At 39.1% G+C, this 25632-nt stretch overlaps 2 protein-coding genes across 3 annotated transcripts in view; one reads left to right on the top strand and one right to left on the bottom strand.

The window, feature by feature from the left end:
• Positions 1 to 6: 6 nt before the first annotated feature.
• Positions 7 to 16658, bottom strand: LOC139443039 (AP-4 complex subunit mu-1-like). Its single transcript, XM_071223961.1, has 13 exons — positions 16528 to 16658; positions 15253 to 15338; positions 14678 to 14784; positions 12698 to 12794; positions 11799 to 11912; positions 11327 to 11398; positions 9714 to 9779; positions 8173 to 8296; positions 6857 to 6963; positions 5781 to 5872; positions 5053 to 5151; positions 1692 to 1809; positions 7 to 859 (listed from the first exon to the last, which is right to left on the bottom strand). The coding sequence occupies exons 1-13, from the start codon at positions 16583 to 16585 to the stop codon at positions 662 to 664; spliced, it is 1338 nt and encodes a 445-aa protein (XP_071080062.1). The 5' UTR covers positions 16586 to 16658; the 3' UTR covers positions 7 to 661.
• A 50-nt stretch (positions 16659 to 16708) lies between these two features.
• LOC139443505 (RAC-gamma serine/threonine-protein kinase-like) overlaps positions 16709 to 25632 on the top strand; it is a 59143-nt gene continuing 50219 nt past the window's right edge. For both annotated transcript variants that reach the window (XM_071224490.1, XM_071224492.1), the window contains exon 1: positions 16709 to 16808. The gene's annotated coding sequence lies outside the window, so the exon portion shown is untranslated. The remainder of the gene's footprint in view (positions 16809 to 25632) is intronic.

Raw genomic sequence — 25632 nt, 5'->3', positions numbered from 1 at the left:
TGATGATATTAAATACATTTGAAAGGAATTGTGCTAAAAGTACATGGAGAAAATGGTAGTATCCTCAATACATATTATCCTCACACATGGTACTGATACTCTTGCTATCCGTAATTAAATTCAATGGCCATAGAATGTGAAATGGTACCTTACACAATAAAAATGTGTACCAGCCAGTGATTGTTTTCTTTTGTCCATGAAGTCCTTGTGTTTGTGTGTAATAGTGGGAAATTACTTTTCCATTCTCACCCTGGCAGTGAAATGCTACAATACTTGAGTGAGTGACAGAGTGAGTATGGTTTTACACCGCTTTTAGCAATATTCTTGCAATATCACTGCGGGGGACACCAGAAATGGGCTTCACACATTGTACCCATGTTGGGAATGGAACCCAGGTCTTCAGTGTGACAAGCAAACGCTTTAACCACTAGGCTACCTGACCGTCCCCATGAGAATTCTTTGGCTTAGCATGTACTGAAGTTATATCCATTGAAGAGACATAATTTAGAACCATGCTATATGTAAATTCAAAAGTGCAAACATTTAAGCCAGCATTGTGTGAGGTTTCAAACGTTGAAATTAGCTCTGAAGCTGAAAACAATTATTGTCAAACTCTGATCAGTCCACATCTGAGAATCATGAACTGGTGGGTGTTGATACTTCATGACAGTTTAACAATGTAGGACTCTGTGACAGTGATGTATCGTATCCAGCGGAACGGCACATAGGAATGTTCCTGGTCATACACCCTCATATAACGGATCTGTAAGCCAGTGCAGGTGTATCCTGACACCTCGTAGTCCACAACGAGGGGGCCAATCTCCTTCTTGTTTATTTTGTCACCACCTTGGCTGATCAACTGCAATGAAAAATATTTCATTTTGTCATGATGGTTTTCTTAACACTGTGATTTCAGTTACCGTATTTGGCGTAATAAGCGCCCCGCTCTAATAAGCGCCCACGGTCCTTATTACATCGAATACAGTATATCACAGCATGTCAGCTTAATGTGTGAGGAAAGCCAGGAGTCATGTAGGTCTCAGACATTTACCACTTTGATTATAGTGCTGCCAAACTGAGATCTTTGACTTCAAGACAACTCACACCTTGTTTTTCATCAAAGATTTAGTAGTGACAGCATTTGACTTTAAATATATTTATCAAACTAGACTTCTTCCTTTCTAACTATTTTTGGGGGGGAAAATCTGGTTGTTATTATTCTTTTTATTTTCTTCAAAAAGTTATCTGCATATGCTGCAACGCAAGTAGTGTTAGTCAAACCTGCCAGATTAACCAATTGCCGGCCCGATAAATTTGTGATGCGCTTTTGAGATTTCATTTTTATTCGACTTTCCCCTAGCTATTTCAGGGTTGACAGGATCTGTAATCCAATTAAGAAAAAAAGGTTTGATATTCACCACTACACATGAAAGGTAAAATCAAGAGGGAAGCTTCAGTAACCCGAGAGTTGTCTAAAAGTTTATGATGAGTAAGCAAAACTACAACATAAACATGACAAAGGCATATAGCTATCTTGTAAATTCATCATTACACCATAAACTTGTATTTGATGGAATTCACATAACAAATCAAATACATTTAGGATGGGGTTTATGTGAACGGCCTTTAATCTAATAGGAAAATCAATGACAAGTTAATTCAAACAAGGGTTTAAACTTTGCAATCAATACCCTGAATTTTCCAATTGCTTCTGTGTTTCCAGGTAATTTCTTCATCTTCCACGCTATCACCCCCTCCTCTCTCTTCAACTCGGCAATCTGACTGGGTCCACTGAGGCCCTGGGACATGCTGGAATCACAAACTTCAGTGTAGTAACATAGCAACAGTTCAACAACGTGGGTTGCAATACATTTCCAACAACCCTTTCAGATGTTCCCTTTCTTTCAAATTTCTGAGTCCTTTAAATTCTGGGGTTCATTGTATTCTTGGGACCAGAAGACTTCCAAGCAGATCAAACGATGATTACTGTAAATCGTGAAATTAATGTATCTCCAATAGAATGCGACCGCTGGCCCTAAGCCAAAAATGTGACTTAATATAAATGTGACACCCCCTCCTCATACTTACTTATATTGGAGATTTAACGTGCGCTTTCCGACTGCAAGCGTATGTCGCACACGGGCCCGGCCAGGCCATTTAATGTGTTTCCAAAAAGGGGAAAAGTGAGTGCAACCCAGGAGGGGGGCTTTAGGGGGGCTTTAGGGGTGCTTATATAGTAATTTTGAAATTTTGAGATTTGGAAAGAATGCCAAGAGTGGGTTGGGGACGAACTAAGGGAGCTGTGTGTGTTGGGTGGTTGTTAGATAAGGTAATTTTGGTTTTAATATTTTATTTGGGGTTTAAATGCAACTAATTAGTCCTGTTTTAATTAGGTATATGCCTAAGGCTTTGAATTTTTCTAATATATTTTGTGGATTTAGGATTGATTCTAGTGTCCGGTTTTAAGATTTAGGGTGGTCTGTAGTGTTGTTCGGTGTCTTTGGTAGTGTGTACAGTGAATGAGTACGTGTTCTGGTGTTTCTTGTTGTTTTCAATGTGGGCAGTTTCCTGTGGTGTGTAGATTAGCTATTTTACGGTGATTATTTAGTTTGGTGTGGCCTGTTTGTAGTTTAGTAATTATTCTAATTATTGTTTGGATGGGTGTAGTATTTTTGGTTTATTTAGTGTTTTTTTGAGTACTTTCTTGATTTGGCTATTAGAGTTTTGGATTCCTCTCAAGCATCAGTGGATTTATATCTAAAGAAAATGTCCTCTGTCAGGTTTACAGGAGAATCCTCCCCTTAATCCAACCTAACATTAATCCAATCACACACCAAATAGTACCGCTTATTAGCGCTGAGTAGAGTACTTTCGCTAAAACAATACATGCACGCTGGCTCGTGTCGGCCTTTGACGCAGTCGCAAAGAAGAAAGACACTGTGTTGCATGGGTGGCATCAGTCTGGACTTGCAAGTGTGATCAGTGATGACATAAGTGAGTAGGACTTTTGTCTTGACCCAAGCAGTGACAATTAACAGGATGTAATTAGTGTTTTAATGACATTGTTTATATACTTGTAACAAGTGCTGTTCAATAAACAGTGATGTGGAATACATAGTTGTTTGTTTTCAGCGTATGTCTACATCTCGGCTTGGACACCGCATCGTGCGCACGTGTCCTTCCCTGCTCTCCAGCTCATTAGCCATAATGAGAGACATCACCTTGTCACTTCCGAGGGAGCTTGTCTCCATCCTGGAGCCCTTGCTGGCTTTCAGGGTTGGGGACTACTCCCTCAGGACTTCCCACAAGTCCAACTCCTCCACCCTCTCCATCTCCTTTGACTTAGGCCAAAAGAAAAGGCCTCTGGTCAGGGCTCCAGCCAAGACCAAGCCTAAGGAGAAACCCACCCCGGCCCCTACCCCTGCTGCACCACGCCCAGTACAGAAGGCCAGGCCGCCCAAGGTAAAGAAAACTCCACCAGTCTCCGTCATGGAGATCGAGGAGAGTCTTCCTTCCACCCCACCGCCCCCAGCAGCAGCATCTGAACTCGCTCCCCTCGAATCCAGAGAGGAGGAGCCATTTCGCTCGCCTGAGGGGACAGGACACGGGAGGAAGAAGAGAAAGAGGAGAAGCATCTTCTCCCTGAACACTTCACCCCTCCCAGCTCCAACAATCAACAAATCCATCGAGAGTCAGACCGCCAACCTACCAGGCCCTACACTCAATGTCAGCCACACCCAGACCGCCACTCCACCAGTCCCCCCTCTCCATGACAGCCACACCCAGACCTACCCGGTCAAGGTGCCAAAGGAGAAGCCAGAGGATGAGCGGCTCCTGCTCGCCCGGACATCGGCGGGAATCTTGGCCCGCTTCAAGGACCTGCCCCCCCACCCCCCCCCCTTCCAGGCCTCAACCGGGAAGAAAGCCACATCGCCCACACACTCCTCAGCGGCAATACGTTGTAAAGCCTCCAGTTGGGCTTTTTTTTCCCCACTAGTATAAATGCTTCCCCATGTGCGACATACGCTAAAGTGTAATTTATTACACGCGGAAAGCGCACGTAAAATCTCCAAATGAAGAAGAAGGAGAAGAAGAGTATGTTTAAGTTGGTATTTCTGCTATCCAAAATGTCTATTGTTGATATATATGCGATGTTTAATAATGCAAGCAGAGACCACTCGTATTTTTCGCATTTAATTCACGCTCGTGTTAATTTTAAGATTTACAGTATTTATGGCACTGTGCTACTAGCAGCTGAGGCATAGCTCACTGAATCAGCTGTGTGAGGACAATCTTTTACAGGGCTTCCATTCATGAGACCATAAATTGCTAATTGATTAAAAGAACGGGCAGTATTGAATTGAGGCCATTCAACATTAACATTCCTGAGAATGTACTTGTGTACATGAGATGTGATGCGACGGGTTTAGTTAGGATTTGCCAGCACTTACAACTAATCAAAATACAGGATTCTTTCATCAGGGAAAACATAATGATTCTTTATTTTCTAAACTGCATTTAACATTTTACAAATTTGCTCAGCAATACATCTGGAAATCAAACAACCAAAATTCTCTTGCTATTAAATGACCTGACAAATTAAGCAATCGGCTGGAATCTCACATTTTCCCTAAAGCCCATTTTTTTTATAACAAGCAATATCAACAATGAACTGACTAATACTATGACATCTGTACTGCTCAAAACAAGTGAAAGATCACCCACAATTGGAAGGCCATGTGTTGCAATACCCACCAGCCACAACAGATTAACAAAGAGTCATATGAAACAATCGGGTGGTCTTTAACTTCTTTTGAGTAGTATATATTTCAGCTACTGACATTTAAGAATCGTTTATCATTTCTTCTGCATGCATCGAAGTATACCAGTAAAAAATTGTAAAGAATCGTATAGCGTAGTGGAGCTCTCGACCTATCAGAATTGCCTAAATCTGTGTAACAAATTCATTTTGTAATTATAAACAAAATAACATCAAGCTATGAGCAATTGTGTTTCTCACTTCACTTGATAGGACATGACATTGAACCTCACCTTGTGACTGACTTTGGAATGTTTATTTTCACTGCTATGTAGACAAAATGGCAGCTGGCAGGAATTTCACACTTGAGTCTCACAGTCATGTCAACATCTCTGAGAGAATAAAAAGACATTGTAAATGGAGATCTATGAAACACCAATATTTGAAATAACTTCAATTCATAAAACCAAGGTGACTATCATGGATGTGTTCCAATTTGAATAAACTGATCTCCAGATCATGAAACTACCATATCCATGTAGAATGAAGGACTTCATATATGAAATTGGAGTGTTTGAAATATAGGGGACCTTGTCATAACCATAATGGTTAAAGTACAAACTTTTAGACCCGTGAAGATGACGTAAAGAGCCACTACGCTTGTCGTAAGAGGCGACTAACAGGATTGGGTGGTCAGGCTTGCTGACATGGTTGATGCTTGTCATTGTATCCCCACTGCATGGATCCATGCTCATGATGTCAATCACTGGATTGTCTAGTCCAGACTTGATTATTTACAGACCGCCATCATATAGCTGGAAAGTTGCTGAGCGCAGCGTGAAACAACAAACAAACAAACAAACACATTTTTAAAAGGGATCCCTTGATTCTAGTAGAACAGCAGTAGTTTAAATCTTAGGGACCACATAGTGTCTGGAAAAATATTCTCCCAGACAAAAGTCCCAGACCTACCCAATCCACAACATAAAATAGTTGGTTGTTGGAGATAATTGTGTCTTACCTGCTACCTTTAATTTCTGACAGGAATATCGTCACTCTGAGAGGGAGTGTTATAGGGAACTCTCCATGAGCACTGTATGTCATGATAGAGAACTGCAAGAGAAAAATAGTACTTTACCACTGGACAGTTAAAACTTCATTCCTAGAAGCAGCTGACCTTTTGCTCATACAGTCAAACACCTTTGTGTTGAACGTTGCTCTTACGGTTGTCTCGAAGTAAGAGTCTGGTGCCTGAGTATTCCTTCTTTATTCATTATTTTCAGCTGTGTTGAAACTCGGATAACTCGAAGTTGGTTTGTTGTTAAACGCCACACTCAGCAATATTCCAGCTATATGACGGCGGTCTGTAAATAATCGAGTCTGGACTAGACAATCCAGTGATTGATATCATAAACATCGATCCACGCAATTAGAATCGATGACATGCATCAACCAAGTCAGCGAGCCAGACCACCCGATCCCGTTAGTCGCCTTTTACGACAAGCATAGTCACCTTTTACGGCAAGCATGGGTTGCAGAAGACCTATTCTACCCCGGAATCTTCACGGGTCGATAACTCGAAGTATTCACGCAGGTCCCTTCACCTTCGACACAACAGTGTTTGACTGTAGCTGTGAACTCTCTGCTATTACTTTCATTTTCACTCTCATTCATGGAAGCAATTATGTGAGATTTAAGTCTGATGAAACAATTCTTGCATACCTTCAGTCATCTTTGATATGATTCCATAATGCTGGATTGAAAACCAAAAATTCATGTACAATTTCGCATTCACGTTTGCAAACAGGAATGTGTCTGTGTCTTTTCTGCCTGTCGTTACTCCATCAGTAATAATAAGTGTTTAATTGTATATCTGGACTTATGTTTGTAATCTATGTAATCTATTTTATTAATCTTAATCAAACATTCATTCAATAATATTTACATTAATTTTGGTGTCCATCTGGTACTTACAACTTCCGTTTGCCCATTCCATAAGGTCCCTTCCCGCTCCTTACGGTGGGCTAACATTTGCCCATACACATACAGACTTGCAGTTTCATCATTCCCACTTTTCTCACACAGCTTACAACTTACTTCTCCTGTTTGTGGGTGCACTTTCAGGATCCTGTCACTGTCAAACTCGTCAAGTTTGACACATTGGTGAAAATTACACCTGTCAAGCTGGACATTTTGTCCAAGACCTGCAAACATATGTTTGATAATTAATTAGGTATTTTACATATCTGCTGAGCTAACATTTTGGGAAAAAGTGGGAAAAATATTTGACCATCTGTTAAATCTCCCTACCCATTTGTTAAGTACTTTCAGTAACAAAGAAATGTCTTAGCAGGGCAATAAGGAAAGGGAAGTAACTCTTTAACAAAATATTTCTTTGAATCAAATGGTTGATAGATATGAAAACTGTGATACATGTCCTGAAATGCATAGCATTTCTTGAACCAGTCTTGCAATAAGCAGAAGGTCATAAAAGCACATGATTTCATACTGCATCGTAAACCTAAGTTCAACACATTGTCCAAGTATTACTTTGGGGATAGGGACAGGAACATCACTATAACTACTTTGTTTACCAAGCACAATATTCTTTATAATACCTCCATGTCAGAACGGTGAGATCTGATTGGTCCACATGATCTTGATGAAGTAGTATGTTTCCTGCTTCGGAGGGAAATAAATTTCTCAGTGGGAAAATAAATCCCTTATACCCTGCCACGAACAAGACAGGCAGCACGTGGATTTCTGAGAGGCAGAATAAATCCCTTATGCCCGCTTCAAAGCAAAAAGACGCACAATTTTTCCGAGTCAATGGAAGTCACGTGACATAGCACAAGTTGTGTCAGCTCAATTTTGAATTTGTTTGAATTCTTTTACAATGTCACATTAATTTATGTCAGTAAGATAAATTTGTTGTAGCAGGATCACTTGGATACATAGGGTTTATGTGGCCCTCATTAGGTCTTATGCATCCGGCCTGTGATATAAAACCTCACCCAGTGATGCATAAAACCCCATATATCCCTGGTGAGTCAATGGAAGTCATGTGACATAGCACAAGCTGTGTCAGCTCAATCAAACAGTTTAGAATTTGTTTGAATTCTTTTACAATGCATAAAACCCCATGTATCCCTTGTGAGTTTTCTGAATTTTTGAAAATTTTATATTTTGTGTTGCCTAATGTTAACACATCATCAACCATGTCAACAGATGGAATATGTTCATTTAGATATCAAATTGATGTGTTTTCCCATCTTTTTGCTGAGCCTTACCAGTTGCTTTTTTCGGCAAAACACTTTTATAACGTTTTAAAGGCAAGGATGTAACTAGGTAAATATGATATGTAACACTATAAAAGAGTGACATGAAAAGCTAATCTGTTTTGGCCTACCTACCTTTCAGTTGGCCCTCCTGGTGGACAACCATATCCTCATTTAATGCTATTTTTATCAGGGGACTGCCAATCAAGAAGTTCTTCATGTTGACGGAACCGTTAATCTCCATCCGACTTACACCTCCCTGAAAACCATGACTGATATGATGATCAAATACATTAACACAAGAAATATTTTATCTAAATCTATCTACAGTAAACTACGTTTGTAACGAACATGCTTATAACGAACTGACGGATATAACGAACTGTGTTTGGGTCTCATTCATTTGCTGTATACATGTTGTATATATGCTCATAACGAACTATGGTTATAACGAACTAAAATTAGTGGTCCCTTTGAGTTTGTTATAACCATAGTTTACTATGCACAATGAAGCTACTTGCTTCATCACTGCATATTAAATAACAATGCTACTGGCCATGCTAGCCTGTAGGTATCAGTCTTCAGCAAAATGTTAGACATGTCTGTGACAGGTAATGATGGATTCTCTGGGTACTGCGGTGTAACTTTTGTGTTTAGCTTTTCTACCACCCTATCCTCATGAACACCTACAAAATGTTTCAGCTCCATCCCTTCAACAGTTCTGGAGAATTGAAGAATTGAAAAGACTGCCAATGATGATACAGGATAGCATACTCTCGGTCTCACCATGGCTATTGTTAAAGATTGCATGTCATTGCAGCTGGCACATTCGTGACCAACTCGTGTTAATCCGCGACAAGCTGAATAGCGACTCGTTCCCCTGTCGTGGCCATTTTTGTGACCAGGTTCCATCTAAGCGCAAACGAGCATAGATAAAAGAATTGTCAACTCATTGCGTAATGATTCATGTATATTCCCAATACATTATAAATATTGGTGATGCAATTTAAAGCACATCTGGACATGCGGTATTATACAGTATGATTGAACACGTTTAACTGTATCTTGAATATATATTTAGATGCAAGACATATATAAAATAAAAAATTATTCCTGAGGGATTCTTTGATCGAAGAACTGAAGTCATACGCGCATTCTGATTGGTTAGTCATATTTTCGCACATAACATTCATCGATAGTGGGGCAAGTCTTTTTGCAGGTTACAGAAAGGGGCCAGTGGTGATGAATGCAGCTGGCATCCAAGAATATGCTTGTAAAATAGATTGCCTGCATAGCCAAGTGGACATGTATATAACAGAGCTAGCACTGCCCCGCCATGAAAACTTACCCTAAACTATAATCAAGGACAACAATCTGAGTAAATGTCAGTTTATTTCAGAAGTTATAATTCTGTAAATGTAAACTGTCAGCGTAATTCAACAAACGTCCAACAACAGTAACACTCAAATTATCAAAGGATATGAATTGTTTTACCCTGCAATATTGTTTTAATGCAACAAAAAGTTAATTTTGTCAATGAAGTCTGATTTTGGCACTTCTCACATTCATATGAACAACGCCACCTACCAAGTTTTTCTGTATTTCACATATGTGCCACTCATAATAGATAGTAATCCATATCCATTAGAGATTACGGGTGAATTGAAAACACTCACATTGGAGTCGAGAACAGCTGTCAGCCTTTCAACAACATCAACAAACACCTCATTCCTCCTGTTCTCCTGAAATATAGATCTGACTGTAAATTTTATGATGAATGTAATTAAATTGTTGTTCAAACAATAGTTCACTAATATTTGATGAAATATGAAGAAGACAAGCCAATGAAAAGTTGCTGGAAACATGCTTAAGTGCAGTCCAAACACATGTGCTCACCATGAATACACAATGCCATTTAGAAAGTGGTCAAATGTAACTAATGTTATATTTGGGATAACACTTTCTTAGTAAAGTACAGATTCTAGTACTTTTTTGGGTTGAGTCCCGTGCGGGATTCGAACCCACACCTGCCAGGGTGAGGCACCTAATCGCCAGCACACAAAGTCAGCGATCTAACCCACTCAGCCACTGAGCCTTGTCAGGGGGATACTCAAAGTACGTGATCTAGACTACCAGTTGTCGGACTTTCATTTTTGTGGAAGGCTCGGTGGCTGAGTGGGTTAGATTGCTGACTTTGTGTGCTGGCGATTAGGTGCCTCACCCTGGCAGGTGTGGGTTCGAATCCCACACGGGACTCAACCCAAAAAAGTACTAGAATCTGTACTTTACTAAGAAAGTGTTATCCCAAATATAACATTAGTTACAGGCTCACCATACTGAATGTTTTGAAATATCATGCAAACAATTTACCTGCTCAAGTTTTATTACCTTAGTCAATCTAGTAATACCCAATGAACCTAATCAATCTCGCTGCCGCTACACAAAGATCTGAGGACATCCAACTATGGGTCACGTCAGAACGACCTTTCGCGAATTTTGACCGACCACTAAAATGACTAACAAGAAGTCAACATCAGCCAATTAGAAAGCAGCTTTCTTGAGCTTTTACGGAACTCGTTTCAACCTGGAGACTACACTTGAAAAATATGTTTACACACTTTTCGATTATAAGTTTGAAAACTGAACAAACGAACATTTCAGTATGTCCAATATATGGTTGAGATTGTATGGCAGTGCTTCCCACGTACTGTGCAATGCCTCCTCCATTCAAATGTTTATCCCACGGAAGCGAGAGATAGACGATAATTTTGACGGAATCAGTCTTACGGGCCGTAACTGTCGTTCAGAATACCCTATGTTAACTTTTTCGAGGTTGCATGATTAGACAACACATTCCAACTGTCATTTTCATGATCTGGTAAGCAAGGCTTTGATTTGTCAGATGAGTGGTCGTTCTGACATGACCCGTAATGGGATGTCCTCAGATCTTTGTTTAGCAATAGCGAGAACTAAGATCTGATTTCAATGATATCGTGAACCTAATTGTCTTAATTTCACACAAGGTACTAATTACATGTCTACTAAACTGAAAAAGCCTTACTCAGTCTCTTACTTCACACCTAGCTTTCCTTTTGGCTTTGAACACTTTCCATTAAAACCTGAAGAGTGAGTGAATAATACAGCACCAGGGCCAGGATTAGGATTGTGAGTAACCTTAAACTGCTATTCTACCATGAATTTGGAAATGTCTTATTCTGATTGGTCAATCAGAGGTTTCAAATCATAATAACCACCTCTGATTGAAACAGTTGATGGGTAAGGTACTTGCCATATCTGCTTGTGATCGGATGACAGGCTTGTTCGCTGCACTGAAGGGCACGACCCTGCTGTCGATTCCAAGCTGAAGGGAAGTAAGTGCATTGACTGTATGATGGAAATGACAATGTTAAATTACATTCATGATTTAATCCATCTGATTAATCAACGCTGGATATACAAAGTCAAAGAAACCTTTTCACTCCCACATAACATTTGGAATTAACCCTGACATGAAGTTGGACATTCATAGCGTGTTTCTCAATACACAACTTCACTATACGTGTATCACCATATCAACATCTGACATGTTCAGTTACTTCATGTAGACCTGCGTACCGGTTCTATTTAATCATACTCTAACACAAGGATCAGTGTAATGGCAATGGTATGGCGCGGGCTGGTCAACATGATCATCGTTAAAGCAATTAAGAATTATTCTAATCTATTATACAGAACAGTTATATATATACAGAACCACTCACTAGTCTAGCTGCCACATCTTCTTGTGTTGATCGGCTTGTTTCTATGACAACTGGTTCACTAGTGATGTAAGGTTTCAACTTGTCAGTACTTGCAAGCTGGACATACCCATAGTCCTAAAATGGAAACTTTAAGTCTATACTCATATGGACATTAACATGATTAAACTATAACGCTAATTGAAAAGTGACCCACATGGACATTATAAATGTAGTTTACTGTATATAACTCAATAATCAACAAACAACTACACCAAATATGTAGACTTGGAATACTGTGATGTAGTATTAGCAGTTGATTGATCCTGCGAGAAATGTGAACTTAATTCCATGAAATCACCAGCATTAAATTCGAAATAAGGCACATTCAAATGAGATATGAGATAAGGCCATTTAATACAGATTGGAAATGTTCCAAGAAGTTATTAAACAAGGCAGCATGATCTTTGGAACATGATTCAGCAATGGTATGTATTCAATAAGCATCATCAAGCTGGCCATAACTGTATTGGTACTCGTTGATGAGCTGTGTTTTGACAATACCGTATTCAACATAATAATCGCGCCGCTCTAATAAGCACCTACGGCGATATTTGCGAATACATTGGCTAGTGAACAATCTCAATTAGCACCTCTTCTGATTGATCAATATACACAAGACTTATGGGCAATTAAAAATTAAATCCTTGAAAAATATATCTGTTTTATGTAAACATTTCAGGCTGCCAGCATTAACCACGAAATTTACAATCTTTTAACTCTGTTTTTTTTCACGAAAATAATACTCTAAGAAGAGCCCCCTATTTCTAATTTAGAGAGCGCCCTGGGTGCTTATTACACCGAATAGGGTAATCATAACTGTATAGGTACTCATAATTTCCAGTATATAAACATATACAAACCAGCATTTCATCCAGTACTTCATATAACAAAAGGAGGTTACTTTTGATAGCATTTTCAGAAACTGTTCCACAGAAGTCCTTACAAACATGGTATAATCTGAAAATAAATGGCGACTCTAGAACAAAGATGAAGTTAACAGTGGCCACATGTCATGCAACTGCCAAAACTGCTATTTATATCATGAATATTTCATTAATGAATAGAACTTTGGCATTAAACCATGTGTATCATACACATCTATTACATGGGCAGTGGTGTCCTAGAGAGGTGAGGAACATAGGCAGGGGTGTCCTAGAGATGTGAGGAACATAGACAGAGGTGTCCTAGAGAACAGAGGAACATAGACAAGGGTGTCCTAGACAGGTGAGGAACATAGACAGGGGTGTCCTAGACAGGTGAGGAACATAGACAGGGGTGTCCTAGAGAAATGAGGAACATTGACAGGGGTGTCCTAGAGATGTGAGGAACATAGACAGGGGTGTCCTAGAGATGTGAGGAACATAGACAGGGGTGTCCGAGAGAACTTTGGCATTAAACCATGTGTATCATACACATCTATTACATGGGCAGTGGTGTCCTAGAGAGGTGAGGAACATAAGCAGGGGTGTCCTAGAGATGTGAGGAACATAGACAGGGGTGTCCGAGAGAACAGAGGAACATAGACAGGGGTGTCCTAGAGATGTGAGGAACATAGACAGGGTGTCCTAGAGAAATGAGGAACATTGACAGGGGTGTCCTAGAGAACAGAGGAACATAGACAGGGGTATCCCAGAGAACAAAGGAACATAGGGGTGTCCAAGAGAGAACAGAAGAACATAGACAGTGGTGTCCTAGAGAGGTGAGGAACATAGACAGGGGTGTCCTGGAGAGGTGAGGAACATAGACAGGGGTATCCCAGAGAAATGAGGAATATGGACAGGGGTGTCCTAGAGAGAGGTGGGGAACATAGACAGAGGTGTCCTAGAGAACAGAGGAACATAGACAGGGGTGTCCTAGACAGGTGAGGAACATAGACAGGGGTGTCCTAGACAGGTGAGGAACATAGACAGGGGTGTCCTAGAGAAATGAGGAACATTGACAGGGGTGTCCTAGAGATGTGAGGAACATAGACAGGGGTGTCCCAGAGAAATGAGGAACATGGACAGGGGTGTCCTAGAGAGAGGTGAGGAACATGGACAGGGGTGTCCTAGAGAAGTGAGGAACATAGGGGTGTCCAAGAGAGAACAGAAGAACATAGACAGTTGTGTCCTAGAGAGGTGAGGAACATAGACAGGGGTGTCCTAGAGAGGTGAGGAACATAGACAGGGGTGTCCTAGACAGGTGAGGAACATAGACAGGGGTGTCCTAGAGAACAGAGGAACATAAACAGGGGTGTCCTAGAGAACAGAGGAACATAGACAGAGGTGTCCTAGAGAACAGAGGAACATAGACAGGGGTGTCCTAGACAGGTGAGGAACATAGACAGGGGTGTCCTAGAGAACAGAGGAACATAGACAGGGGTGTCCTAGACAGGTGAGGAACATAGACAGGGGTGTCCTAAACAGGTGAGGAACATAGACAGGGGTGTCCTAGAGAAATGAGGAACATTGACAGGGGTGTCCTAGAGAACAGAGGAACATAGACAGGGCTATCCCAGAGAACAAAGGAACATAGACAGGGCTATCCTAGAGAACAGAAGAACATAGACAGAGGTGTCCTAGAGAGAGGTGAGGAACATAGACAGGGGGGTTCTTGGGTAAGAAGAACATATACAGGGGTGCCCTAGAGAGATGTGGAACATAGTCAAGGGAATCGCTGGGGTAGATATCCTACACTTGGGTTCCAAGGACAATAAGAAACATGCATTTCAAAGAACGCCGAACAATCAAACTGCTGTGGTTGTGAACTGATGACCACAAATTCAAAATTATAGTTATTTAGTTATATCATAGTTATATCAGAGCTCGTTTCATTACAAACCTATGCTGCTTGGTTCCTACCTGCTGAGTATTTCTATCACTGCTACTGGTGATAGTTCAGATGTTGATGTTGCAAAGAAAATTAGGTTATTTCTTTCAATGTAGAAGTAAGATACATTGTCATCCTTCTGCAAGAAAACATAAATTACAGCAATGAATCACACCAAAGAGCACAGAACTTAATACCATTGACCATGACAATTTCCTGACACCAAACAATTTGAAAGTAATTCCTATGTTTCTTAAACTTTCCAAGATATTATAATGTTCGTCATGTAGAAGAAAGCTCTACATGTGAGGCTCCATTACCATCTACATCAGCTCTGATATGTGTATCAGTTTATCACAGGGATATCAAACATCTGAGCTTTGACATGGCCACTATTCTGTCAGTTTGACTAGTGAAAATTCCAAGAACTAGCAGTTTTATCCCAAATTGTGGTGATGTTAAATAAATATTTTCTCCACAAATTGCAGACTTATTCGGTTCAGCTCACGGAATTTAATGCAGATATCAACAGTGTTATTTTGCCTCATTCCAAAGCTATCTGTCATAGCCAATATTGCTGTTTAATGTATCACTACTGAGTAATTACAAAGTGAGGCTGTAGATTCCTGCCATCCTGGTTAAGTTTCTTCACAAAGACATCAGTTGTGTTGCTTTTTAGGTGATCCTTTCGATCTTTTAGTTGTTAAAGTTCACAAGCTGATTATGAAGTGACACATTTGGTTATATTTGATCGCATTATCACAAATGTTACAACAGAATTGCAATTAGAATACTAGACCATATTTTGAATATGCAAAGCATATCCTTAAACAACTCGAAGATTTAACCTACTGACTTAAACCAGGTGTATATGCTGTAAAAAAAATTGTTATACAAAGGAAAAGTAACTAATTGCATTTGTAGGAGATAACTAGGCACCTCATTACATGGAGCATTGTTGAAAGTGGGCTTGTACTCTCACCAACATTGTCCCCTGTTGGATCCACTCAAATTTTCTTGCTATAATCACACACCGAATGTGTCTGTGTCTGAAGTTAATGTCTTTATGATCTTTTGTGTCCAATTGTTGGTCATATATATACCAAATAAAATACCCCACTGGCTGAGTTTTCATTCTTCGTCTTCTTGTTTGTTGTTTAACGCCGCACTCAGCAATATTCCAGCTATATGACAGCGGTCTGTAAAATAATCGAGTCTGGAACAGACAATCTAGTGATTGACATCATGAGCATCGATCAACGCAATTGGGATTGATGACATGTATCAACCAAGTCGGGAGTCTGACCACCCGATCCCGTTAGTCGGCTTTTACGACAAGCATAGTCGCCTTTTTACGGCAAGTATGGCTTGCGGAAGACCTATTCTACCCCTGAATCTTCACGGGTCCAGTTTTCATTCAATAAACTGCAATGATGTACTAATCAAGTATACATGGTAAACTTGATGTATTTCATTAGTAATGACATGTAGAACCCTTTCTTGAAGAATAGCTTCATTGTGAGTTCTTTACATGTGGTCAAAAAAGATAATTGGTATTGTAAATCAGTACGCTTATAAAATCTGTTCGTAATCAAAAAGTATCACAAAAACTTGATTGCTCCTGGAAATCTAAGGCACGTATCTGTTTATTTTCACCCAGATTCATGTCATGGTGAGTATGCTTGTGAAGGTTGCTCAACAATAATTAAAGTATATTACTGCATTCACCCATTTCATCACGTCTGAACCAGGCAAAACCCAGGCAGGTGGGTGATAGCATGAGCAATGATCAACGCTGTCATGTTTCCACGACTGCGATCGTATGACGGCACACCAGATGATCTCTGATGATAACACACTCAGATTCACGTGAAAAGGATACATGTCTTCTTTAAAAGTGGTTCATAAATTGGAGAAAGTACACATATTTCAGAAATCATGGCAACGCAATACTGTCTTGTTTAAAAACACGTTTAACTTTGCAACATCATATTTCGAGCACCTGTTTCGTCTGCATTCATCCGGGCATTTCATTCCGGAAATCACGTCGGCAACGAGAATTCTCGAGATTGACGGCAAATGTTCCTGTACACTAACACGGAAAATACAACCGTTTACTTCAGTTTTTATCTCGATCGGTGTAACGATTCCACGACATATCAGGTATTAAGAGTTTATTCATTCTATGTATAATCTTAAATTTGCATTTTGGCAACATATTATTATTGACTGATTATATCACACCGTTTTCTTCACTGTCCCTCTCCACACGTTATCTGAAGTGGTGAACCTAACCTAAATCCTGTGATCCGATTATGTTGGATTTGTTCACTTGATGTTTTTTCGGTTGTATTCCTTATCATGTTTTTTGTTTTTGCACAATCTCCACAATACTTCTTTTAACTGCGCCGCAGCATCTATAGATATGCTTCGGTGCAAGACCTTTGCCTAACGAGCAGTGATGCTGAAAACTTGAACTCTGCTGGGCTACAGATTCCCTTCCTAACGTATTTCAACCTGCTGATGTTATACACGTTATGAAAGTAATGTTTGAGATAAAGATTGACTTACATTACTGGGCAATTTATTAATCATTTTAACGAAATCACATAACTTTATCAGCTGTTAATATGTACGTGTGTTATAGGCCTAATGTCCACAGCTACCATAGTGATAAACGTTTACAAAGCTATTAGATCAGTCCAACCCTGCCCACATCCGATTCTATTGATTTTACATATGACACAAACATATAAACATATTATGGACATGGATTTAAGTTGGAGTTTACTCCTTAAAATGTGTGGATAATAATCATGATAATGGTTTTATCATGTCTACAAGATACAGTGATGTCAGCTACAATATATACTATGTTTCCAGGTAAAAACATACCCATAATGAAAAATTACCTAGTGTTATAATATGCCCACAAAAGGCTAGAATTATTAATTACTTTCCTAACTTTTAGTTGACAAAATATAAAATGAAGAGTGGTGAAGGTATACAAGGTGAACGGATGCAGTTCCAACAAACTCATCATGTTAATTGTGATTAAAGGACTACTGTGTAAATAATGTGGGCCTTGTTCCACGGGTGATCTTTCTTCTTAGCTGTGTTCCCATCACATTTAAAGTGCAAGTACTGAGACTATGTTTATCATACCTTTTAAATTGGCGCTGGCTAAAACTTTTGACCATCATGAGTGAGTGAGTAAGGTTTTACGCCGCTTTTACTTTAGCAATATCACAGCTGGGGACACCAATATGGGTGTCACACATTGTTACCCATGTTGGGAATCGAACCCGGGTCTTCGGCGAGCGAATGCTTTAACCACCTTGCTACCTGACCGCCCCTTTGACCATCGTGACCATAGCAGTGTTTGTATTGCTTAGACATATTATTACATAGTGTAAGCATAAGATGTATGAAAACACAATAATATTTTGGAGTTGGTGAATGAAATTACTTCCACTTGACAGTAGAGATATTGTTCATGTTGATAAATGAAATAAATAAATTGCTTAGACAGTGCTGAAACACATGTTGTTTCTCATGTGATTATCATTTTTCATCTATTTGCTATTTTGACCTATAGTCTTTATTAACATTCTTCATGTGTTTTTATCGCGTACATTGTAAGATCACATTTCCGACGTCTCTTCATTTACTTTGGTACCATTCATTATGATTATGATCATAGTTTACAAGAATGTTTTGTCACAATTGCATTACTAACAGGGATCTCTTTGGAATAAGATTGCAGAATAATGTCTCCGAACTTTTTTTAATTCTCTGATGAAACAGGGGCGGTCGGGTAGCCTAGTGGTTAAAGCGTTCACTCGTCACGCCGAAGACCTGGGTTCGATTCCCGACATGGGTACAATGTGTGAAGCCCATTTCTGATGTCCCCCGCCGTGATATTGCTGGAATATTGCTAAAAGCGGTGTAAAACCATTCTCACTCACTCCCTCTGAAACAAAATCCAATGTTGTTATTGTTAACTTGAAAATATCATTGATGTAAACACCTCTTGTACGTCTTCACCATGTTCACTATTCTGGCATGTTTGTAGGTCAGCAAGATGCATCCAGTAATCAATATTAGAAGATGAACCTTGTTTTGGACATACCAGTTGTTGTAATATGTGTTTTGTGTTTACATTCATGTAACTTGTAAGATAGATAACTGTTTATCAAGGGTTTTTTGTATCATGATACTTTGTACCATGATACAGGTATCATATTGTGAGGTGATACGATCCAAAACTATGCAAACATTTAAGCAACTATGCATGATAAGGAAGACATGTGACATGGTGTAAATGAATTGTAAAATACTTTTCTCCTGATTGTTTGTACAAGTGTACATCACATCCATTCACTGTTTTTGTATATAACTTGAGTTTACTAAATATTTTTGATGAGGGAAGACTCTTTAATCACGTGAATGTGTGATGTGTTTGTATACTTTGTACTGTACCATATTACTGTAACACAGACCTTGTCTTAATAATGCTAGTAACAGAATTGCATCTGTCGAGTAGAATTCCTGTACCACTAGTACCGGTACTACTACTAACAATAATGATAGTAATAATAATAATATATCACTCATCGAGAAGTACTTGGTGTATATGACTGACAATGATTTGTCTGGATTCATGATGTAGTTGCTAAGGTTACTAGGGACCAATATGTTATTATACGTTGACAGATTAGCAGGTAATCAGAGGTCACAAATAATTCTTGTGAAATATGACTCTCTGATATTTCATATATGTAGAAGAACACTATTACAATTAAAAGTTGCTGGAACTTAAACAGTAAGCTATGTCAATAAATATATTTACATTCATCATTGTCCATCTACTTAGCACTGGTCTTATAATGACTTTGCAATGGCATGTTAAGATAAGGATGATAAACATGATCAGTTGTTATAGTAAGTAAATGTGAACAATAAAAACTGTTAAATGTAAGAAAATGTTGGGTGTGTCACAAACTGGACCATCTGAATCATGTACGTGTTGTCACAGTTTGGGTGATAGGTGAGTAGTGAGAAGTTACTAATAAGGGCAGAAAATCCTTGTAACTCATGTACCTAGGCTAAGCAATCTTAGCTCTATGACTATTGTATAGCTACGTAAGGTTTGTGAGTTTTACTAAGACTTGAAACCCTACAATTGCTTTGTGTGGCCCTTGGTTGTTTAATTGAATCATGATCCAGGATTGCAAATTTTGTGTCCTTGGCAGGCAAATTGGGGAAAAAGTTAAAAAAAGCTTTGTTCAAAATTGTATTTTTTTTTTAATGTTCTTATTTTTGTAAATTCTGAGGTATCTGGAAATTTTTAATTCATATCGTGAATTTTTACTGTCATTTGATGCTGTCCTGAACCAAATATCAACCTCAAAGCACTTTAGCAGATCTAGATAAATCCCTGTGTGAGGATAAAAATACTTGGCAATCTTTTGGTTGGTCAACATGGTCAAAAACATTACGGAATGAATTGTTTCAATCATGTCAATTACAGATAATAGTATATTATTTTTTAAGATATATGTCACAATAACATCTTGTCTGAGGCACTTCTATTTGCTTTGCTGAATTATAAACATGCTTACTCATGCCGGAATCCAGTGAGCTTGGGTTCAAATTCCACCTTTGGCTTGATTAGGATTCTGCATGACTATGCACCTTTGCTCATGTGTTTCACAACAGTGGTAGGGTGGTCAGCATGGTCAGGTGGCTTAGTGGTTAAAGCATTCGCTCATCACGCCAAAGATCCAGGTTTTATTCCTGACATGGGTACAATGTGTGAAGCCTATTTCTGCTGTCCCCCACCATGATATTTGCTGGAATATTGCTAAAAGCAGCGGAAAACCATACTCACAAAACTGGTAAACTATAGACCTGCATCATTTGAGTTTTCTCCCCTATTAAACTGATAATGTCATGATTTGTACTGAAATACAGTTCAAACATATCAAAGAGGTGTTAAACACAACTCAGTCTCTAAAAACAGGATGTGAGTAAGTATAGAAACAAGAGAAAGCAGAGGATATCAAACAGATTAGCATGGTCCATGGTATACTCATGTATCCCTCCTGCTGTGTCATCTGTTGTTGACATTTGTCTCATATCATCTTTCTTATCATTAATAGCTTTATCAAGTTATCATGAGTAAACATACTGCATATCAACAATGCTTTTATAAATATATGATATTTTTTGTATGCTTCTAGTTCTAAACATTTTGAATGATTCTGAAGAATGTTTTCACTTTTCTGGAAAATCTTCAGCATTGTTCTGTGTCCTGAACAACAAACACATCTAAATATAATCCTCTATCAGCTGATCAGTGAAAAGGACCAGTTTAGAAATACTTCATTATAACCACGATAACAGCATGTTGAATAAAATCAATATTTTCTCTTTTAGTGCTTTCACGTTTCTAAAAAGGCAACTATAATGAGGAACCCCAGACATTTTCCTTGAAAGTTGAATGATCAACTGTGTGGTTAGATAACTCTCCATGCTCCCAAGAACATTTGTGGGATACGTCACAAACAAGCTACATGATGTTAGCTCTCAATGTTCAAGGCCACATGTACACAATAGGTAGCCTGACTTGGTTAATGTACATACCAGTAGTATGCTGGTAGGCAGAGAGAATATTCAACCAGGGACTGTTTTCTTCATTATCGACATGATTTTTATATTTTACAACTGTTTTTCTCAACACTGCATAGTTGTCCTACAAAAACAGTCAGGCATAGCTCTTTTTTTACTTGTTTGCTTGTAAAATAATTGTTCAGATTTATTGTAGATTAGATATTTGATTGTTCAGAAATTATGCATCCACAATTAACTCAACATGCTGAAATCATTTGTTCTTTTATCATAACTGATTAACAGTAATTTGGCAATAGGCTTCCAAGCTGATACTTGACAATATTAGTCACGAAAGTTAGCCAGTCCCATTAAATGACAGGTAGAGTTAAAAATGTATTCTGAATTTATGGTGTTTATTTTGTTTGTTTGTTGTTTAACGCCGCACTCAGCAATATTCCAGCTATACAACGGTGGTCTGTAAATTATCGAGTCTTGACCAGACAATCCAGTGATTGACTGCATTAGCATAGATCCATGCATTTGGGATCGATGAAATGTATCAACCAAGTTAGCGAGTCTGACCACCCGATCCCGTTAGTCGCCTTTTACGACAAGCATAGTTGCCTTTTACGGCAAGTATGGGTTGCTGAAGACCTATTCTACCCCGGAATCTTCGCGGGTCTCTGAATTTATGCTTTTTGTAAGTTTACAGGATCATGAAATTGTTAGTGTAAATGGCGTAGATTGGTTGCTGTGACCTGTTCTAGGCCATAGTACTGGTTGCTTGTGGTGTATCTACTAATCAATTTAATCTATATCTTGTCTGTATACTATCCAATCAGTTGATTGGGATTTCTAAAGATTTTTCTTTGCTGGTAGGAAACAGGTTTACTACATTGTCTATTTTACACAGTATTCTATATCAGTCACCACACAACAGGTGGTTTGAAAAAACTAAGTTTACGAGTACAGCAGAGATAATGCTGACAAGAATTTGGTTGAGGCCTTAATCTCATTTGTTGACATTCTCTACATAGGTCACTATTGGACTCTTACATCAGTATCAGGTATGTCAGATTCCTATTAAAAAACATTCAGGGGTGGAAATTAGCCCACTATTAGACCACTTCTTTATGTTAAGGGTATCCTAATGTCGAGTAGAATTTAAAACATATTGGGGCTTATTACTAAATGTTATCACCATTCGGGTTAGTAAATGATATTATGGGTAGTCCCTGGAACAGTGTTTCATCACCTAGCCTTTGCAAAATCAGTTGGTTTTGGGTTTAGTTCTCAGATTTGCTTAGATTATGACCCTTGGTTGTAAAACACATGGCTTTGCTCATTGGTCAAAATCAGTGTGGTAAATATTGTAAAATATGTGACCATGACGACCTGTCTCACTAATAAACATGCTAATTGAAATAATGTTCCAGTCAGCATTAAACCCCAACTAATACTGCTACAGTATCCAGTATTAAACAGTCTTTACATGATAATAAATAACTTTCATTTGTGCTTGTTTTCATAAACTTAAACTTATAAATAAGGCCATTTCACTAGCGGACCACGGCAAACAGGTGATACATTAATGCACTGAATGATGTGCCACTGATTTTGTGTTAATGATTAAATAAGCAGCCTTTGAAGTTGTTATCGTTGACTAATTTAATTATAAGAATTCATTTAAATGTATTTTTCATTTATCATGTTTAACAGAAACTGGTGTGCGCACTGTGCATTAATATCTCCACAGTCTGCAAATAACGCCGATGTTAAACGATGTTAAGAGCAGATGTTCGTTCAGGTAGACAACAGCTTTTTGCACAGATTATCTTCATAAAAAAATATTAAAGTCAATGCTAAAAAACACAAAAAAATAACATAAGGCAGTAACATAAAAAAGTTGTTTGTTTCCTGTCCACTTCCAAGATAGATGTCTACTGTAGATATACATAATGAGAAATATCAAATATCCATGGATGGAGTAAACATGCCTAAGTGAACATTGTGGTATATATATCACACAAAGTTTCATGATGTCACATGGTAAATCATTGATTTGTTTGTTGACTTGGCGCTGACTGTTATGAGAATTGGTGACAGCCATGTCACCCAGTAGGCTTTGATATTGATTTACTGGCCGAAATGAACGCTGAAGGAAAACCTGCGCAAATGCCTCATTTACTGGGTCACCTGCCAATCAGCTTATATAGAACAACATGTATGATGACTCCAGTCCAAGAGGTATCAGGCGGTACATGTCATTTAGTGTAAAAACACAAGAAAAGCTGCTCTCCACATGTAATTTGTAAACACTGATTAGTTTGAAGTAGCCTTTGTGTAACTGATCTACTGTGCACTCTACCAATTTCTACTGCCAAATTATCGTCTTCTACTATTAAGACCCTATATTTCAGATGAAGTTTATTAAAGAAATTGACAAATGTTTGCTCCCTATATCATGATATACTGGAGGCTGTCTACAGTTAGGGTGCATTACTAGAATCTGTGGAGGTGCATTTCTGGAGGCTGTTGAGGTGCATTCCTAGAGGCTGTTGAAGTGCATTCTTGGAGGCTGTTGAGGTCCATTCCTAGAGGCTGTAGTGGTGCATTCCTAGAGGCTGTTGAAGTGCATTCTTGGAGGCTGTAGTGGTGCATTCCTAGAGGCTGTAGTGGTGCATTCCTAGAGGCTGTTGAAGTGCATTCTTGGAGGCTGTAGTGGTGCATTCCTAGAGGCTGTTGAAGTGCATTCCTAGAGGCTGTAGGGGTGCATTCCTAGAGGCTGTAGTGGTGCATTCCTAGAGGCTGTTGAAGTGCATTCTTGGAGGCTATAGAGGTGCATTCCTAGAGGCTGTTGAGGTGCATTCCTAGAGGCTGTTGAGGTCCCTTCCTAGAGGCTGTAGTGGTGCATTCCTAGAGGCTGTAGTGGTGCATTCCTAGAACATGTTGTGGTGCATTCCTAGAGGCTGTTAAGGTCCGTTACTAGAGGCCGTAGTGGTTGATTCCTGGATGCTGTAGTGGTGCATTCCTAGATGCTGTAGTGGTGCATTCCTTAAAGCTGTAGTAGTGTTGCATTCTTGGGGGCTGTTGAGGTGCATTCCTTCAGGCTGTAGTGGTGCATTCCTAGAGGCTGTAGAGGTGCATTCCTTTAGGCTGTAGTGGTGCTTTCCTTGAGGCTGTAGTAGTGTTGCATTCCTAGAGGCTGTGGAGGTGCATTACTACAGCCTGTTGAGCTTTACTACAAGCTGTAGATGTGCATTATTTATTTCAGTTAGAATCTGTAGAGAGACTTTACTTAAATATGTTGAGGTTGTGTTATTAAACTTAGAACATATTAAGATGTGTCGTTAGAGTCTGTAGAAGTAGAAGTGCATTAATAGAGTCTATGCAGATTGTGACGTTCAACATGTGAAACTTCGAGCATATTGAATTGTGTCCTTAGAGTCTGTAGAAGCCCAGTACTAGAGTCTGTTCAGGTCATGGTTTATTACAAACTGTAGCCTCAGCATGTGGCCTCAAGGTAACAGTCCTGATTTTTTCCCTAAGTGAGACTCAGTACTACTGATTAGAATTAGAGTTGTAGAATTAGGGTCTGTTGGTTTGTGTAATAGGAGGATGTAGCGCTGTTCATCATGGACTGACTAAGTAATTATCTACCTGCAGCAGGCAGGGTGTTTACCATGTGAACCAGCTAGAGTTATCACATGCAGGTGATGATTGGTGCAGCCCAGCCAAGTTCCTCATTCCACAGTCAGTCCATCAGCCTCACACTGACAACATGCTAGCTTCATCATGGGCGATCATCAGGGGCTTGTCTCACAATCTTTTGGGTCTGTTTTTCTCTCTTGCTTTCACTCTTGGCTGTGGGTTGCAGTGGTCAGTATGTTTATGATGCATCATGTCTGTATTGCCCATTTGAGTACAGTGTGAGATCATGTATCACATGTCACAATCATGATAATTGGTTAATATAGCAGCTATGTTGCTAAGATTTTGTGAAACCAAATCTGTCAAACATGTACATGATGTAGAGCATGAAAATATTCCAAATGTGTTCCTAATGTCAAGGGCTAATTTGTCTGGTTCTTTTTGTGTGAGATGGACAAACTTTGAAACGAACCCCATCATTAAGACCTAGCCTGTCCTTGACATGACCAGCTAGCTGCCCATGGTGTGTGTGGGCACACAGGCAGTGGTTGGTGCAATTATAGAGACTGTTATCCCATACTTGGTAGATAATTACAGTCCTTGTCCTGATAACTTGTTATCATGACCCATGTGATATTACTTCCTGTTAAACCTCATTCATTGATTGTTTTGTAGATAGATACTCACAATTACTGGACATAATCATGATAATGTAGTGATT

This window comes from Haliotis cracherodii, unplaced genomic scaffold (assembly GCF_022045235.1).
Source record: "Haliotis cracherodii isolate W230 unplaced genomic scaffold, xgHalCrac1.p SCAF_5, whole genome shotgun sequence".
NCBI classification, from domain to species: domain Eukaryota; kingdom Metazoa; phylum Mollusca; class Gastropoda; order Lepetellida; family Haliotidae; genus Haliotis; species Haliotis cracherodii.
This window is presented reverse-complemented; position numbering and strand designations above follow the sequence as displayed.

Bases quoted from the DNA above. Each gene is read 5' to 3' on its own strand.
- LOC139443039 (XM_071223961.1), bottom strand. From the start codon at position 16,585: ATGATTTCTGAAATATGTGTACTTTCTCCAATTTATGAACCACTTTTA. The intron at 11,399-11,798 runs GTGAGTGGTTCT...ACTTCCCTTCAG, and splicing joins AAGATGTGGCAGCTAGACTA to CTTGGAATCGACAGCAGGGT. The intron at 8,297-9,713 runs GTGAGTGTTTTC...CATGGTTTTCAG, and splicing joins CAGCTGTTCTCGACTCCAAT to GGAGGTGTAAGTCGGATGGA.